Source organism: Poromitra crassiceps (genome assembly GCF_964638095.1).
Source record: "Poromitra crassiceps genome assembly, chromosome: 21".
In the NCBI taxonomy this organism is placed as follows: Eukaryota; Metazoa; Chordata; class Actinopteri; order Beryciformes; family Melamphaidae; genus Poromitra; species Poromitra crassiceps.
Window position 1 is genome coordinate 14006374 of NC_139638.1, and position 17500 is coordinate 14023873.

Genomic DNA, 17500 nt, shown 5'->3' on the forward strand with positions numbered 1-17500 from the left:
GATGAGAGAGAGAGAGAGAGAGAGAGAGAGAGAGAGACTACATCTATTTAACTGCCTTTGTGAAAGAGGCTTTTCATTGGGCCAGAATGGGATTCCTATGAACTGAGTGTTGGTATAGAGGCCTCTGCCTCTCAGAAGCCATGTGGTGTGTGTGTGTGTGTGTGTGTGTGTGTGTGTGTGTGTGTGTGTGTGTGTGTGTGTGTGTGTGTGTGCGCTGTGTGTGTGTGTGTGTGTGTGTGTGTGTGTGTGTGTTTACAGTGCTTTTATTAGGCATCCTGTGGCACAGGCAGGCTTTTGAAAGGCCGTCTTTATAGGAGCTTTCCTGTTTATGCTGAGAGGTGGGAGGTCAGCCCGCGCAGCACCACACTCAATATGCTGTTTATGCTGAGAGGTGGGAGGTGAGCCCGCGCAGCACCAGGCTCAATATGCTGTTTATGCTGAGAGGTGGGAGGTGAGCCCACGCAGCACCATGCTCAATATGCTGTTTATGCTGAGAGGTGGGAGGTCAGCCCGCGCAGCACCACGCTCAATATGCTGTTTATGCTGAGAGGTGGGAGGTGAGCCCGCGCAGCACCACACTCAATATGCTGTTTATGCTGAGAGGTGGGAGGTGAGCCCACGCAGCACCACGCTCAATATGCTGTTTATGCTGAGAGGTCAGCCCGCGCAGCACCACGCTCAATATGCTGTTTATGCTGAGAGGTGGGAGGTCAGCCCGCGCAGCACCACACTCAATATGCTGTTTATGCTGAGAGGTGGGAGGTGAGCCCGCGCAGCACCACGCTCAATATGCTGTTTATGCTGAGAGGTGGGAGGTCAGCCCGCGCAGCACCACGCTCAATATGCTGTTTATGCTGAGAGGTGGGAGGTCAGCCCGCGCAGCACCACACTCAATATGCTGTTTATGCTGAGAGGTGGGAGGTCAGCCCGCGCAGCACCACGCTCAATATGCTGTTTATGCTGAGAGGTGGGAGGTGAGCCCGCGCAGCACCACACTCAATATGCTGTTTATGCTGAGAGGTGGGAGGTGAGCCCGCGCAGCACCACACTCAATATGCTGTTTATGCTGAGAGGTGGGAGGTGAGCCCGCGCAGCACCACGCTCAATATGCTGTTTATGCTGAGAGGTGGGAGGTGAGCCCGCGCAGCACCACGCTCAATATGCTGTTTATGCTGAGAGGTGGGAGGTGAGCCCGCACAGCACCACGCTCAATATGCTGTTTATGCTGAGAGGTGGGAGGTCAGCCCGCGCAGCACCACGCTCAATATACTGTTTATGCTGAGAGGTGGGAGGTCAGCCCGCGCAGCACCACACTCAATATGCTGTTTATGCTGAGAGGTGGGAGGTGAGCCCGCGCAGCACCACGCTCAATATGCTGTTTATGCTGAGAGGTGGGAGGTCAGCCCGCGCAGCACCACGCTCAATATGCTGTTTATGCTAAGAGGTGGGAGGTCGGCCCACGCAGCACCACACTCAATATGCTGTTTATGCTGAGAGGTGGGAGGTCAGCCCGCGCAGCACCACGCTCAATCTGACTGCATAGGAAAACTTTGGGGGAGTGTGTGTGTGTGTGTGTGTGTGAGTGAGTGAGTGTGTATGTCTATGTGTGTCAGCTGGGTGGTGGGAGGGACTTGGAGTGATGGGGGAGTGGCTTGGCTTGGCGGCATATTATTGTAATTACAGAAAATGGTCGAGAGCTGCTAGGCTGGGACACACAGAGACAGTCTTCTGTGTGTGTGTGTGTGTGTCTCTCTCTCTCTCTTTCTGCTCTCTGTCTGTCAGAGAGAGAGAGAGAGACATGCACAGAATCAGCTCGGTGGTTAAACGGAGAGACCCTCTCACTGACTATGAGGCATAATAAGGACTGAGGAGTCATGTGGAGATCAAACAGCAGACGTTGGCGTCTGAGAGGTTCTGAGTGGACGTGTGGTTGAGGAGGCTGGAGGTTCTGAGTGGACGTGTGGTTGAGGAGGCTGGAGGTGTTTGAGAGGAGGAGGAAGGAGGGACTGAAGGTCAATCAAACAAAACAATCCTTAGCGAGAAAGAACCCAGACTCACCCGAGGACCCCTCTTGCCTGGCTGGCCTGCCTTCCCTGGAGGTCCTGGTGGTCCCTGGAGAGAGAGAGAGAGAGAGAGAGAGAGAGAGAGAGAGAACCAATCAGTTGCAGCCTCTTGCACCTTCTATCCTCATTCACATAACAATCAAACTACATCCCCCATGATGCCGTCTTGCATTCAATCAGTGCTCAGTATTTACATACAGAAAAAGAGCACATTGAAAAGCCTGCTTTGTGCCTTAAGCCCCGCCTCCAGGGCACGGACACCTTTTCCCTGTGATGTAATTACATCCCCAGGTGATGAGAGGTCAGCCTATCAATCAGGGTGCTGTGTACCTGTGTGGCAGCAAAGCATAGAGCGCTGTGCGCCTGTGTGGCAGTAAAGCGTAGAGCGCTGTGTGTCTGTGTGGCAGTAAAGAGTAGAGCGCTGTGTGCCTGTGTGGCAGTAAAGAGTAGAGCGCTGTGTGCCTGTGTGGCAGCAAAGAGTAGAGCGCTGTGTGCCTGTGTGGCAGTAAAGAGTAGAGCGCTGTGTGCCTGTGTGGCAGTAAAGAGTAGAGCGCTGTGCGCCTGTGTGGCAGTAAAGCGTAGAGCGCTGTGTGTCTGTGTGGCAGTAAAGAGTAGAGCGCTGTGTGCCTGTGTGGCAGCAAAGCATAGAGCGCTGTGCGCCTGTGTGGCAGTAAAGAGTAGAGCGCTGTGTGTCTGTGTGGCAGTAAAGAGTAGAGCGCTGTGTGTCTGTGTGGCAGCAAAGCATAGACCGCTGTGTGTCTGTGTGGCAGCAAAGCGTAGAGCGCTGTGTGCCTGTGTGGCAGCAAAGCGTAGAGCGCTGTGTGTCTGTGTGGCAGTAAAGAGTAGAGCGCTGTGTGTCTGTGTGGCAGCAAAGAGTAGAGCGCTGTGTGTCTGTGTGGCAGTAAAGAGTAGAGCGCTGTGTGTCTGTGTGGCAGGAAAGAGTAGAGCGCTGTGTGTCTGTGTGGCAGTAAAGAGTAGAGCGCTGTGTGCCTGTGTGGCAGCAAAGCGTAGAGCGCTGTGTGTCTGTGTGGCAGTAAAGAGTAGAGCGCTGTGTGCCTGTGTGGCAGTAAAGAGTAGAGCGCTGTGTGTCTGTGTGGCAGTAAAGAGTAGAGCGCTGTGTGTCTGTGTGGCAGTAAAGAGTAGAGCGCTGTGTGTCTGTGTGGCAGCAAAGCGTAGAGCGCTGTGTGTCTGTGTGGCAGTAAAGAGTAGAGCGCTGTGTGTCTGTGTGGCAGTAAAGAGTAGAGCGCTGTGTGTCTGTGTGGCAGCAAAGCGTAGAGCGCTGTGTGTCTGTGTGGCAGTAAAGAGTAGAGCGCTATGTGTCTGTGTGGCAGCAAAGCGTAGAAACACTCGAAATAACAGCTCATTTCCTGCCTGCTTTATCAGGCCTGTGCTGCTCGCTGCTTTTCTTTGCATCAAAAAAGAGGAAAGGGAGAAGTGAGGAATAACAGCCAGGGCCAGCCAAGAATAGCTACAGACTGCCCAGATCTACAGACTGCCCAGATCTACAGACTTCCCAGATCTACAGACTTCCCAGATCTACAGACTGCCCAGATCCACAGACTTCCCAGATCCACAGACTTCCCAGATCTACAGACTGCCCAGATCTACAGACTGCCCAGATCTACAGACTGCCCAGATCTACAGACTGCCCAGATCCACAGACTGCCCAGATCTACAGACTGCCCAGATCTACAGACTGCCCAGATCTACAGACTGCCCAGATCCACAGACTGCCCAGATCCACAGACTGCCCAGATCTACAGACTGCCCATATCCACAGACTGCCCAGATCCACAGACTGCCCAGATCTACAGACTGTCCAGATCCACAGACTGCACAGATCCACAGACTTCCCAGATCTACAGACTGTCCAGATCCACAGACTGTCCAGATCTACAGACTGCCCAGATCCACAGACTGCCCAGATCTACAGACTGCCCAGATCTACAGACTGTCCAGATCCACAGACTGTCCAGATCTACAGACTGCCCAGATCCCTGGACACTGTTGTAAATGTGCCCATCATTACAGAATGAAGCAGCACTACTGCTTTGTTTTACACAGAGATGTATTAGATTTTTCCCGCTGGACATTTGAAACGAGGATTGACCATATTTGACAAGTAAACATAGGTTACATTATATTACAGATTTGTTAATATAGAGTCTCTGGTTAATTAAGGTTACATTATATATTTTGAGGTTAAAGAAAATGCCACAAATGCATTTACATTTGTAACGCTTGTAAACCCTGCAGTTAAAGGAGCACTTCACCGAAAAACAAAATGCTGATTCATTTTGCACACATCCGTTTTGTAGACATTCATTTAGTTTGACGGGTTATTGAGAGTTGATATGAATGAAGTTGATGCCAGTGATGTCATCGCACGGCACAGAATCTTGTCTTTTATTACAACTCTTCCGATGACATCAGCTTCACTCAAATCAACTCTCAATAACCGTAAAACTAAATGAATGTCTGCAAAACTGTTTACAGCTTTCGGATTATGTGTGAGATCACATGCAAAATAAATCAGCATTGTTTTTTTGTGTGAAGTGTCCCTTTAAATGGATGTATTTTCAGTTGTGACACATCCCGAAAGTTTAAAAGAACATAATGCATGTATTCCATCTACAAGTCAAACGCTGCACGAGTACATTTGAATAGATTTTAAACACAGTGATATGGGTGAGGGGCATTTTAACATGTTTTCTTCTCAGTGGACAAAAATTGGTTACACCAGAGCCGTGTAGATAGAAGAGTCGCGACATCTCCATTCACTCCAATGGACCAGCTTTTAACTCCCAAGAGTTCCAGGAAGTAAGGTCCTGGATTAAGCAGCACTGTCGAGCTGCAGCAAAATAGACAGTTTGTGTTGTACTCTGAAAGTTTTTTTTTATCAGCTTTATTCTAGCATTCAAAAGTAGCACGAGACCCATTCCTGGCTGTTCATTGGCTAATGAGTCACGCATTTTGGTCCTCCGCTGACGCCACTCTCTCTCTAAATTGCTCTGGGTTTTACTGAACAAGCAGCAGCATCTACCATAAAGCGCACAGTGTTAATGTCCAATGGAAACTTTACCCTCGTCTCAACTTACACAAGGCTGTGGACTTTAACCCATTGATACCTGATGCAGCATTTGTGTCTGTATCCCTTTAAGGATCTTCGCGGTTTTAAAGGGATACACACACAAATGCTGCATCAGGTATCAATGGGTTAAGAGACAAGGGCCATTAAAAACAAACCCAAGCAAGCTAGTTATCTGACGCACAGACAGACAGACAGACAGACAGACACACACACACACACACACAGTTGTAAGGGTGATTATGAAGGCATTGTGCTCAGGGACAGGGACAGAGCTCATTAGCTGTCTACCTGTATACACATGTCTGTCTGCGGTCTGCTTTATATCACCCCCCCCCCCACACACACACACCACGACCTCCATGGTTGAGACCACCCCTATTGTTCCAGGTGGTATGCTCTGTGGTGGCCTCAGCAGCCCTCAGTGCCAGCACACACACAACGTATGGAGGTGTGTGTATGTTCACACCTCCACTCCCTGCCTCTGCCCTCCTTTCTGACACGCTGCTGTTTATTTTCTTCCTTCCATCTGTGTTTTCAGACATGTGTTCATTGACTGCTCTGTCACAGACATGCAGGGCCCGAAATTAACTTTTTGACCCACCGGCCAGTGGCGGGTAGATGGAAAAAATCTACCCGCCAAGCATATTTCTTACCGGCCCAAAAAAAAAAAAGCATTTTTGTGTCACATACAGTATATCCATATATATCCATTTTTTTCAGTACATTTCAAGTACCGTAGATAAGGTATTACGTTGAAGAATACACACTTAAATAAGAGGCCAGAGTAAAATTTGAAGCAAATTATTTTAATATATTGATTGATGATTGACCTTGTGTCTGCTAATAAAGATTGATTGATTGATTGATTGATTGATTGATTGAATACATCAAGTCAATCTTCAGCTTAAATTGTAACCTAATGTTAAACATCAGACTCCTCACTCTCTACCCTCTTTGCAGGATTTAACAGTAAATTTGAAGGTTCTCATCGTTCAAATTTGGCTGGTGGCTTATTAACATAGGTTCCTGTGATGTGATGAACTCAAAATGCTAAATAATTAAAAAATATTTCTGGTTTCCAGGGACTTTAAGTCAAGTCAAGTCAAAGAAGCCTGTCTAATGGTGAAGAGAGCACTGCCCCTGCTCTGGCCTGGGGTCAGATTTGGGCCACCAGACAACTGACCATTTGAATGACATGTTCTGAATTTGTGATTAATGAAATTTCACGTTGGTATATTTACTGACTTTTTTTTTTTAACATATATGAATTTCAACCAAATAAATACAAGTTCAAATTAAAAACATCATTAAAATCTTCACAAATCTCATCCCATAGGGAGTTGTGTGAAGAGAGTCACTGTTAAAGGGAGCCAAAGGTGTTTCAGATGGGGAGGACGTGCCCTATCTGTGCCTGCACTGGATCTTCTCCCTGACAGCCATGCAGCCAGAACAAGGCTCCAACCCATCTAGTGTCCTTCAACAGAAGAACCTCAACGCATTGAGCAGCCAGAGACAAGAATGGCAGGCTATTGTGAGAGACCTTCAAAAATCAACAGATCAACAGGTGTGTGTGTGTCTTTCACTCTTGCTCGCTCTCTCACTCTCTCTCTCTCACACACACACACACACACACACACACACACACACACACAAACACTTGGACAGGAAGAACCTGTCATTGTGAAATAATCCCTGATATACAGTATATTATATTCTCATAGTAAATAATCCAGCCATGAGTCTAACACATGTGCTCCTATCCCACGAGTGCATTCAAGTTAAAATGCAAAAAGACGCAGATGTTTACACTCTCTCACACACACACACACACACACACACACACACACACGTGTACTGTGAAGCCTACAATACATACACAGATTCAATTCACATGACCCATGATTTGACCAAATAGCACAGCTTCCGCTCAGAGAACAACGCTTGTTACTATGATGCTATGACACATTCAGTTCAAGTGATCATCTCTAGAATTTCAGTTTTGTTCTCTTGGGTGACACCTATGGCGATGAGTGGTAATTGCAGGTGAGATCCAAACAGTGTTACATGTGACATTAGTCAGTTTGTTCACCCATATAGTAACCCCCCCGTAATGCTAGCAGAGACTGTTATCTTACTTCACACAAGAGTTGTGGGGAACCTACAGTAACCTGCAGAGTGAGTCTATTGTTTTAGCTCCGCCCACCCTGTGGCACCACAGACGCAGTTCATATTAGGGGTGTCAAAATTCATCGTTTAACCCATTGATACCTGATGCAAAGCGGACATTTTTTTCGGGTGGCCATTTTTTCAAAGCGGACATTTTTTCGGGTGGCCATTTTTTCAAAGCAGAATTTTTTTAGGGTCACGCGGTTCGCAGTCTTAAAGGGATACACACACAAATGAGGGATATACAGTACATGCAAATGCTGCATCAGGTATCAATGGTTGATGCATCGCGATGCAGACGTGTGAATCGAATCGTTGACAGATAATGGCTGAATTGTTTGTTTAAATGTATGTTGACATTCAGATTTTAAAGCACTTTCTAAGTAAAAAAAAAAGGAATTGATCTGACTGCTTGTATTAATTGATGAAAAAGTAGCCATGTGCAGTAATAATATAGAAAATTGAGGTTGTGATACTTGGAGCTGCGATACTTTGAAGCTGTATCCAGATGCATCGTGATGCATCGTGGAATCTAATCTAATCTAATCGTTGACAGATGAATCGTAATCGAATCGTGAGGCCAGTGAAGATTCACAGCCCTAGTTCATAAATGCTGCAATACTGAAAATGCAAAGGCTTCCATCAATGGGCCATAGGCTCAATCACCATTGTGTCCAGAAGATAGTGATTTAGTTACATGAAAATCTTGGAGATTGAGATAGACCCCCTAAAGTCAAAGATCAGTTGTTCTTCTTGTTCCTTCAGGTGGATGTCTGAGCTTCAGGTGGAGGTCTTGAGCTTCACTGTGCAGAGGTTGACACTAGAAAGCTGTTTCCACAATCGTCTGCTGAAAGCGGAAGTTTCTATGAGCTCACTGAAAAGGCGGTTTGCAACAAGCAAGATTTGTGACATCAACAATCCTGGAGCCAATCACTGTCCAGGATTCAGCAGTTAAAGCCCCAACACATTCTCACTCCCAACTCGTCATATACTGCAGATCAGTCAGGAACCCTTCTTGCCGTCACTTTCTCACGAGTTGGGAGTGAGAATGTTTTGAAAGCCCATGTTGTGATTGGATAATTAGGTTCTAGATCACTCTGATTGGTTGCTTTGGATTTTTAAATAAGGGAGAAGGAGGGGAAGTCATCTTAAGGATTTTAACAAGATAACTTAAAGGAACACTCCGCCCATTTTCAACCAGCTTTGTATCATTAGAACATCAGTAGTATATCAGAAAACTGTAAACGGTTTTGAAGTCTGTCATTTCATTTGACAGTTATTGAGTGTTAAAGTGTGGACCAGTGACATCACTGGTCCACACTAACTCAAATTAATAACTCATTAACTCAAATCAACTCTCAATAACTGTCAAACTATTCATCATTCATCTAGTTTGAAAGTTATTGAGAGTTGATTTGAGTTAATGAGTTATTAATTTGAGTTAGTGTGGACCAGTGATGTCACTGGTCCACACTTTAACACTCAATAACTGTCAAATGAAATGACAGACTTCAAAACCATTTACAGTTTTCTGATATACTACTGATGTTCTAATGATACAAAGCTGGTTGAAAATGGGCGGAGTGTTCCTTTAACCTTTTTTTGTGGGGGGGAACCATCAGACACAAATTATTATTCAAAGTAGAGTATTTATACAACTTGAAACATGACTTTAGGGGGTCTTTAAGTTATCCTTTATTGTCCCTGTGGGGAATTTCTTTCTCTGCATTTAAACCATCCTCTACTAGGAGCAGGAACCTTGCTCAAATTAACCGTAGGAGCAGTGGGCAGCCGCAGTGCAGCGCACGGGGACCAACTCCAGTTCAATTGCCAGTGCCTTGGTCAGGGGCACTGACAGGAGTATTAACCTTAACATACATGTCTTTGACAGGAGTATTAACCCTAACATACAGATCTTTGACAGGAGTATTAACCTTAACATACATGTCTTTGACAGGAGTATTAACCCTAACATACATGTCTTTGACAGGAGTATTAACCCTAACATACATGTATTTGGTGGTAGGAGGAAACCGGAGCACCCAGAGGAAACCCACACGAACACAAAAAGCAGTAACCTCTCGTAGTCTCCTAATAGTCCTTCCTTAGCTTCTTGACTAAGTGACTTCTCTCTGTAGGGTTAGGGTTGTAGATGTTAGGGTTGTAGATGTTAGGGGTTGTAGATGACAGCGTTTTGTGTTGGGCGTATTAGGCAGTGCATTCTTCATGGCAGTAATTGGCTTGCTAATGACAGTCATGTCTGCTGTACACATCAACAGACAAGACAATTAGCCAGCTCGAGACACACAGCACTCTCCAGTCTAAACACCCCCAATTACAGAGCCAGTACAAAGAAGAAGCAAGGCAGGCGTATCAAACAGATAGAGAGAGAGAGAGATGCCAAACAATGGCAGTTCATGTAAACCTAAAAGAATCTGTTAGACTAGTGAAAATGAATATTTAGCTGTTAACCCATTTCTGCTCTCACTGATCAAATGAGGCTCATGGAGTAATAACGCATGAAAATGTCGTAAAATTTACACTTGACTTGATCGAAAATGTAATAAAACCCAGCAATGTAATAAAATGTCCCAACTGATATTGTAATAAAAAATATATATACCAATGATGTACAGGTCAGGTGGTAATTTATTTTCAAAACTGAAGATGAAATTATTTTGAGGGATAATGTAAAAAGCATGTTTTTTCTTTCTTTCTCTGAAATGTAAGTGTCTATTTTTTGTTATAACAATGTTATTGTAATGTTAGCAAACTGAAAGCACAAACATTTGACACTGATTTCATGGAAATGAAGCCGCCCATACCCATGCTGATTGGTCATTATGAACCCGCCCATACCCATGCTGATTGGTCATTATCCGTCTAAATGATTATATCATCAGTTTAGAAAATAAATTACACACCTGGAAGGTATTACATTATGGATAAAAATTGTATTACAATATCAGGTCATTTTATTACATTATTGGTAAAGTCATAACATTATTGGGTTTTATTACATTTTTGATTAAGTTAAGTGTTAATTTTATTACATTTTCCGTATTTATTACATTTTCAGGTAATTATTACATTATCAGGTGGTCAAATCCCCCTCTGCCCTCTTCTTCTATGTTTGTGAAGGACATCTGACAGGAGTGCTGGGCGTTAAAGTTGGAGGTTCCTGAAGATTCCCAGCAGTCCAGTCAGACTGGATATGAGGCCTGGGGGATTGATGGAAACAGTGAAAATGGCCCTGGCTGTCTAGGTGTTCCCTCCCCTGGTGAAATAGGCCTTGGCTGTCTAGGTGTCCCCTCCCCTGGTGAAATAGGCCTTGGCTGTCCTCATGGCTGCATTGGGAAGCTGAATGATGGTGTTTACTGCCTGCTCTGACCCTTGACCTGGCTTTGAAAGCTACGAGAGAGGAATCTGGTGGAGAGACGGCAAGACGTGAGACCTGACACGTCAGGCCCGGCCTGGAGGGGTCTGAGCTGGGATGAGGGTGGGAAGGAACGGGAAGAACCGGCCTGGAGGGGTTTGAGCTGGGATGAGGGTGGGAAGGAACGGGAAGAACCGGCCTGGAGGGGTCTGAGGCTGGGAAGGAGCGGGAAGAGGTAGCATTTCTAACCTGTGTGGGAAAGGAGGAAGTGGCACATTAACCTACATAGCTGCACTGTCTCGGACCCCCAGTCCTACTGCCCTGCAGTTCAACCTGCTCCTGCACTGCTGATAAGGGCCAATACTGCTCCTGAATGTTCTCTATTCAAAGCTTTCATTATAGAAACCAGTTGAAATGTGAAAAATGGTGTCACAACCTACAACAACAAGGATAGTGAATTGAAAACACATCAATATTTTATAAGATTATCAGATTCCTTCAAGCTACTCTGCTACTGCAGCTCGCTTTCACCACTTCACTGACTTGAACAACCTCGACGCACGACTGCTTCTTGTCCAGCAGCATGAACATCCAAAACAAAGTATTTTAAGTGTTAAAGTGGTCCTCCGCAAGATTCTTGCTTTCCTTGATTTCACGACACAAGTGCTCATTGCTTTGGTGTTTGGAAGTCAGTGTAGGCACTGGCCAAACATAATGATAGAGACACTCAATGTAGACTAGACTGTGGTTAAAGGCCAGGCCAATGTTCACTCTAGTTTGGCCTCGGAGATGGTTGCTTCCCCTTTCAGTAGACTTGCCTTCCTCACAGCGATTCATCTGCTTCTCTGAATGTTCTGATGAACTCTGAATGTTCTGATGAACTCTGAATGTTCTGATGAACTCTGAATGTTCTGAATGTTCTGATGAACTCTGAATGTTCTGATGAACTCTGAATGTTCTGAATGTTCTGATGAACTCTGAATGTTCTGATGAACTCTGAATGTTCTGAATTTCTGATGAACTCTGAATGTTCTGATGAACTCTGAATGTTCTGATGAACTCTGAATGTTCTGATGAACTCTGAATGTTCTGATGAACTCTGAATGTTCTGAATTTCTGATGAACTCTGAATGTTCTGATGAACTCTGAATGTTCTGAATGTTCTGATGAACTCTGAATGTTCTGAATGTTCTGATGAACTCTGAATGTTCTGATGAACTCTGAATGTTCTGAATGTTCTGATGAACTCTGAATGTTCTGATGAACTCTGAATGTTCTGAATGTTCTGATGAACTCTGAATGTTCTGATGAACTCTGAATGTTCTGATGAACTCTGAATGTTCTGAATGTTCTGATGAACTCTGAATGTTCTGATGAACTCTGAATGTTCTGATGAACTCTGAATGTTCTGAATGTTCTGAATGTTCTGATGAACTCTGAATGTTCTGATGAACTCTGAATGTTCTGATGAACTCTGAATGTTCTGAATGTTCTGATGAACTCTGAATGTTCTGATGAACTCTGAATGTTCTGATGAACTCTGAATGTTCTGATGAACTCTGAATGTTCTGAATGTTCTAATGAACTCTGAATGTTCTGATGAACTCTGAATGTTCTGATGAACTCTGAATGTTCTGATGAACTCTGAATGTTCTGAATGTTCTGATGAACTCTGAATGTTCTGATGAACTCTGAATGTTGGTGACGTTTCTGTAGTTGGCTCGCTGTGTGTCTGGTCAGCCATGGTGCCTCATCACTGCTTGTTGGCTCGCTGTGTGTCTGGTCAGCCATGGTGCCTCATCACTGCTTGTTGGCTCGCTGTGTGTCTGGTCAGTCATGGTGCCTCATCACTGCTTGTTGGCTCGCTGTGTGTCTGGTCAGTCATGGTGCCTCATCACTGCTTGTTGGCTCGCTGTGTGTCTGGTCAGTCATGGTGCCTCATCACTGCTTGTTGGCTCGCTGTGTGTCTGGTCAGTCATGGTGCCTCATCACTGCTTGTTGGCTCGCTGTGTGTCTGGTCAGTCATGATGCCTCATCACTGCTTGTTGGCTCGCTGTGTGTCTGGTCAGCCATGATGCCTCATCACTGCTTGTGCAAACTGCATAGTTTGTCTTCTATTTATTCTAATCAAACCACTGCTGCAGAAAGTGCAAAACGCATCGCTTCCTGTGCAGTGGTTTATTTTTTCTGGGAATGTCCTCAACACGTCAGCAGGTGTTTAGCACAGGAAATGTAAAAACGTTCATGAACTGGCGATAGGTTGAATCACTATTGTATCCAATCAGTGATAAGCAATAGCACAAACCTTTATATCACAAATTGTGACTTTAAAATAATGTGCTGTATTACGCAAACTCTCATACACCTATTCACCTTATGTTCAGACACGGGGGTGGGCAAAATTCTTCCGGGTCGTGTTAACACTTCCGGCGGTCACGGCGCAAAATACAAAAGAACGTCAGAAGAAGAAAGTTGTTTTTGTAGCGGACAGTGCAGGGGGTAAAACAAAGAATGTAGCCTACTACTTTGAGCTCTGTACACAGCAAGCAAGCGGAGGTCAGATAACGTTATCGTCGAGAATGACGAGCACTTTCTTGTAAAACATACCTGGACTCCAACAAAGAAAGCTTCAGATAGTTTTCTCTCCTCCGAGCGCACGAGCCACTTACGCCTATAGACGGTTTTAACTTGACAACAAAAACATTCTAAATTGAACCCCCGCTCACTTCCTGTTGCAGTGTTTGCTATGGACATAAAAGAAAAAAAACATTCAAGTGCAGGACTGACCATTCCGTGAAAACCGTCTATACATCTGAGCGGCGAAAACAAAAGTAACGATGTCGAGTGAATATTTCTGCAGTTTGCCGAATGCTGAGAAAAAGGAAGTGCTGTAGGGTTGCGCTCTGGTGAAAACCGTCTATAAGACCCGCAGATGCGAGACTTAACGAGCCAGTTACATGGCGTTGCATTCTTAGACATTGCCGTTTGCTTTTGTTTGGTATGTTATATACAATTGGCTAAATTATTAGTTAATTCAGAGTTAGATGATATTGGAGCAGCACAGCCATTTTCTTTTTCTTTCTTTTTTTGCCAGAAGTCGTCACATGGCGTTGCTACATAAGGTGAATATAGACTACATTTTATACATAGACTGTATAAAGAGATAGATGTAGTGAGTCTAATGTCACCCATTGGTTTGTACACTTCCGTTTTGAAGCCTCTGTTCGGCAGTAGCGGCCATATTTGTTGTTTGTTTGTTTTTGAGCCAGAGGTGATGTATTTGTATTTTGGAGCCATATTTGGATGAGAGGGGGTTTCGCAGCGCTGCCTGCTATTGGTCCTTGATCGGTGAGCTGCGCAATCACTGGACAGGAGACCTGTCATGCCCAAAACAGTCTTTTTTTATCGTCTATTTTACTCTAAACAGGTTATATAAAAATTCATCCCCATACAGTTGTGATGAAAGGTAAAAATTAGCTATTTTTTTAACCAGGCTGTAAACATCTTTATTTATGCTGTAAACTCAGGCACCTTAACATAGGGGTAAATGGGGATTTACTCACATTTGGAGCCAACCTCAAGTGGCCATTTGAGGAACTGCAGTTTTTAATATTTCCGCATTGGCGCCAATGTGACCAAGCGAAGCTGACCCCTCGGTATTTACCCCCTTTTATAGGAACATGCGCATTGTCATCCATATTCCACACGCTCACGCACACACACACACACACACGCGCGCGTGCACACGTACACACAGACAGACACACACACATGCGCGCGCACACGTACACACAGACAGACACACACACATGCGCGCGCACACGTACACACAGACAGATACACACACACACACACACACACACACACATGTGCGCGCACACGTACACACAGACAGACAGATATACACACACACACACACACACACACACACACACACACACACACACATGCGTGCACACGTACACACAGACAGACACACACACCAACAGCAAACAGAGGTTCTTACCGCTGTGCCTGGTTCTCCCTTCAGTCCTGGAGATCCAGCCAGCAGGGAGAACTGAGTAGGTGGCACATCCCAGCTCTGGAAGCCATCGGTGGCAGGCGGGGTGACTGGGGAGTAGGTGGTTCTGCTGGGCCGCTGGGTGACTGAAGAGAAGGTGGTTCTGCTGGGCCGCTGGGTGACTGGAGCCTTGGTGGTTTTGGCTTGCTTTGGTGGTTTGGTGACGTGTTTGGTGACTGGCCTGGTGGTTTTCGTAGGTGTAGTTTTGGAGATAGTGGATTTTGAAGGTTTGACTTTAGAGATGGTTGGTTTAGAAGGGGATACTTTGACAGAATTTGCTTTGGACATTGTAGGTTTGGATGGGGTGGCTTTGGAGGTGGTAACTTTAGGCTTGGGAGATGTCTTTTTGGCTGTGGTGGGTTGGGGTCTCTTTGGGAGTGCACCTTGGTCTGACAAGGCAGAGTCAGACTTTGTCTTGGACGGTTTGGTGGTGGCAGTGGCTGGGAGCTTCTTCTTGCTGTCCGATCCCACTATGGTATTTTTGGGGCTACCACGAGGAGTGGGCTTTGGTGGGGTGGGCTTGGAGAGTTTCTGAATAGAGGCTTTACGAGTGGAGGGTTTGTGGGTTGGTGGTTTTGTAGGAATGGATGGTCTGGGGGTTGGTGGTTTTGTAGGAATGGATGGTCTGGGGGTTGGTGGTTTCTTTGTGGGGGGTACTCTAGTCCTGAGTGGTGCTGTGACAGTCTGAGTCCTGGCCTTGGGAGGAGGGGAGACTAGCCCAGCCTGGGCTGTGACTGGTGCCACAGTTCCATGCGTGGGTAGAGAAATGGTCCCAGGAGTGGGCTTCATCGTGATGGTGGACGCCACATATCTGACAGCAGAGGCAGCAGCGGCAACTCTCTGGGCCAGGCTCAGCCCCGGGGCCTTCCTGGCCGTGCCCAGACCCCCATGTTTTGGGGCCGCTGGGGTGGCTGTGATGTTGGGCTCTCGTGGTATGATGGGCAGCAGCGGGGCAAGGTTGGGCCTGTAGGTGTCCGCTTCCCTGCACTGTTTCTTAATGTACCTGCAGTAGTTGTGAGCTGCCTGTGCAGAGGGAACCAGGTCAAACTGGCAGATGGCTCCTTCAAAGTGTGCCGAAGCTTGCTGCTGGCTCATCTTCCCCAGCAGGAAGGAGCCCTGCCCCTCCTCACTGTCCCACCCAAAGTCTGCATGAACACTCTGCTCTCCGCAGGAGGCATATAGAGTCACCCTCTGTCCGCTGATCCCCAGCGCCAGCTGGTGCCACTGCCCGTCATGGGGGTCATAGGGCAGTGGCACCGAGGTCTTGGGCCCGGTGTGAAGGAGCAGCTTGCCGGGGACGAGCTGCAGGCCGAGAAGGAGCTTGTTGCGGCCTGAGAGCAGGGCAAAGAGGAAGGCACTGTTCACACGATGAGAGCGCACACTCAGGACCAGAGACAGGTTGGGCCAGACGGCCGCTGGGAAGATTGAGCGCAGCGGAGCCTCGACGTGCGCCCGCTGGGTGAGGATGACCCCCGATCGGAACGGAATGACGCCTGCTGGCACCGAGCGAGAGGGCTTCTCTCCCGTAAGCCCCAACTTCTGGAGGATGTCCACATCTGGGTAGGAGGGAGATGAAAACACAGAACATTGATATATAAATGTCATGACAGACTTGTTTCTTCATCTTACACCACTGCAGTTAGACTTTGTCCAAGGTTTCTCAAAGAGTGACATTTCTCATTTTTCCATAGACGTTTAAAACAAATCATATAGAAGGAGTTTGACTTGGTCAAACCAAACAGTTTAGTTGTTCAGAATCAGATCATACCATGGGGGGGGGGGGGGGGGGGAGTTAAATGTTCTATGGTCTCTCTGAATATACCTGGCCACCTCCAGCCATGGCGTACACCATGTCAGCGTGAACTTTCAGCCTACATAGAAGATGTCATATTGAGAAAGACAGTCTGACTTGAGCTTGCAACAGTATGCAAAGTTATTGGTGGTGGAAAGCTTATGGATCTGCTTGTTTACCTATTTTACCTAATTTCCTGTTTCTGATGCAGGTGTGTGCTTTCTTCCACTGATAGGCTGGATGGAACCCTGGGCAGGGCTGTTTAAAGAGCTCTGATAGGCTGGATGGAACCCTGGGCAGGGCTGTTTAAAGAGCTCTGATAGGCTGGATGGAACCCTGGGCAGGGCTGTTTAAAGAGCTCTGATAGGCTGGATGGAACCCTGGGCAGGGTTGTTTAAAGAGCTCTGATAGGCAGGATGGAACCCTGGGCAGGGTTGTTTAAAGAGCTCTGATAGGCAGGATGGAAACCTGGGCAGGGCTGTTTAAAGAGCTGCTTACTGCCTGTGTTCATTAACTAGGATCAAATGTGGTGACATTGGAACCTGGGCGGCACTACTGCATCAGTCATGAACAAGGTTCTACCTGGTTCTACCTGCTGGTTCTACCTGCTGGTTGTACCTGGCTGTCACAGTTGTAGCGTTGGAATGAATGAATTGTATAAAAGTGGTGAAAGTGAAGGAAGCTTACAAGAGAGCATTAAAGAGCAGCTGACGTGACGTCTCAGGGTCTGTGATGAGGTCGAGACTGGAAACAAACATTGCTCTGACTGAAACGGGGTAGAAATGTAATAGTACTGAATGACGTCACCATACTGTAGATTACAGTTTCCAATGAAATCCTGAAAAATGAACTTGATGTGAAAAAATGTGGAAAAACTAAAGAAATTAGATTTTTGTGTGTTTTTTAGGTCCACTGAATACCCAGGGATGTGATCTAAAATAGAAAAAAAACT

General features: G+C 46.2%; 1 protein-coding gene across 1 annotated transcript in view; it reads right to left on the bottom strand.

The window, feature by feature from the left end:
- The window catches only part of col27a1a (collagen, type XXVII, alpha 1a), a gene marked incomplete at its 5' end in the record, with an annotated part of 167936 nt that overhangs the window by 127365 nt on the left and 23071 nt on the right, over positions 1-17500 (bottom strand). Inside the window, 2 exons of the mRNA XM_083657807.1 lie at positions 2059-2112; positions 14703-16312. Coding sequence (XP_083513933.1) covers positions 2059-2112; positions 14703-16312 — 1664 coding nt within the window. The remainder of the gene's footprint in view (positions 1-2058; positions 2113-14702; positions 16313-17500) is intronic.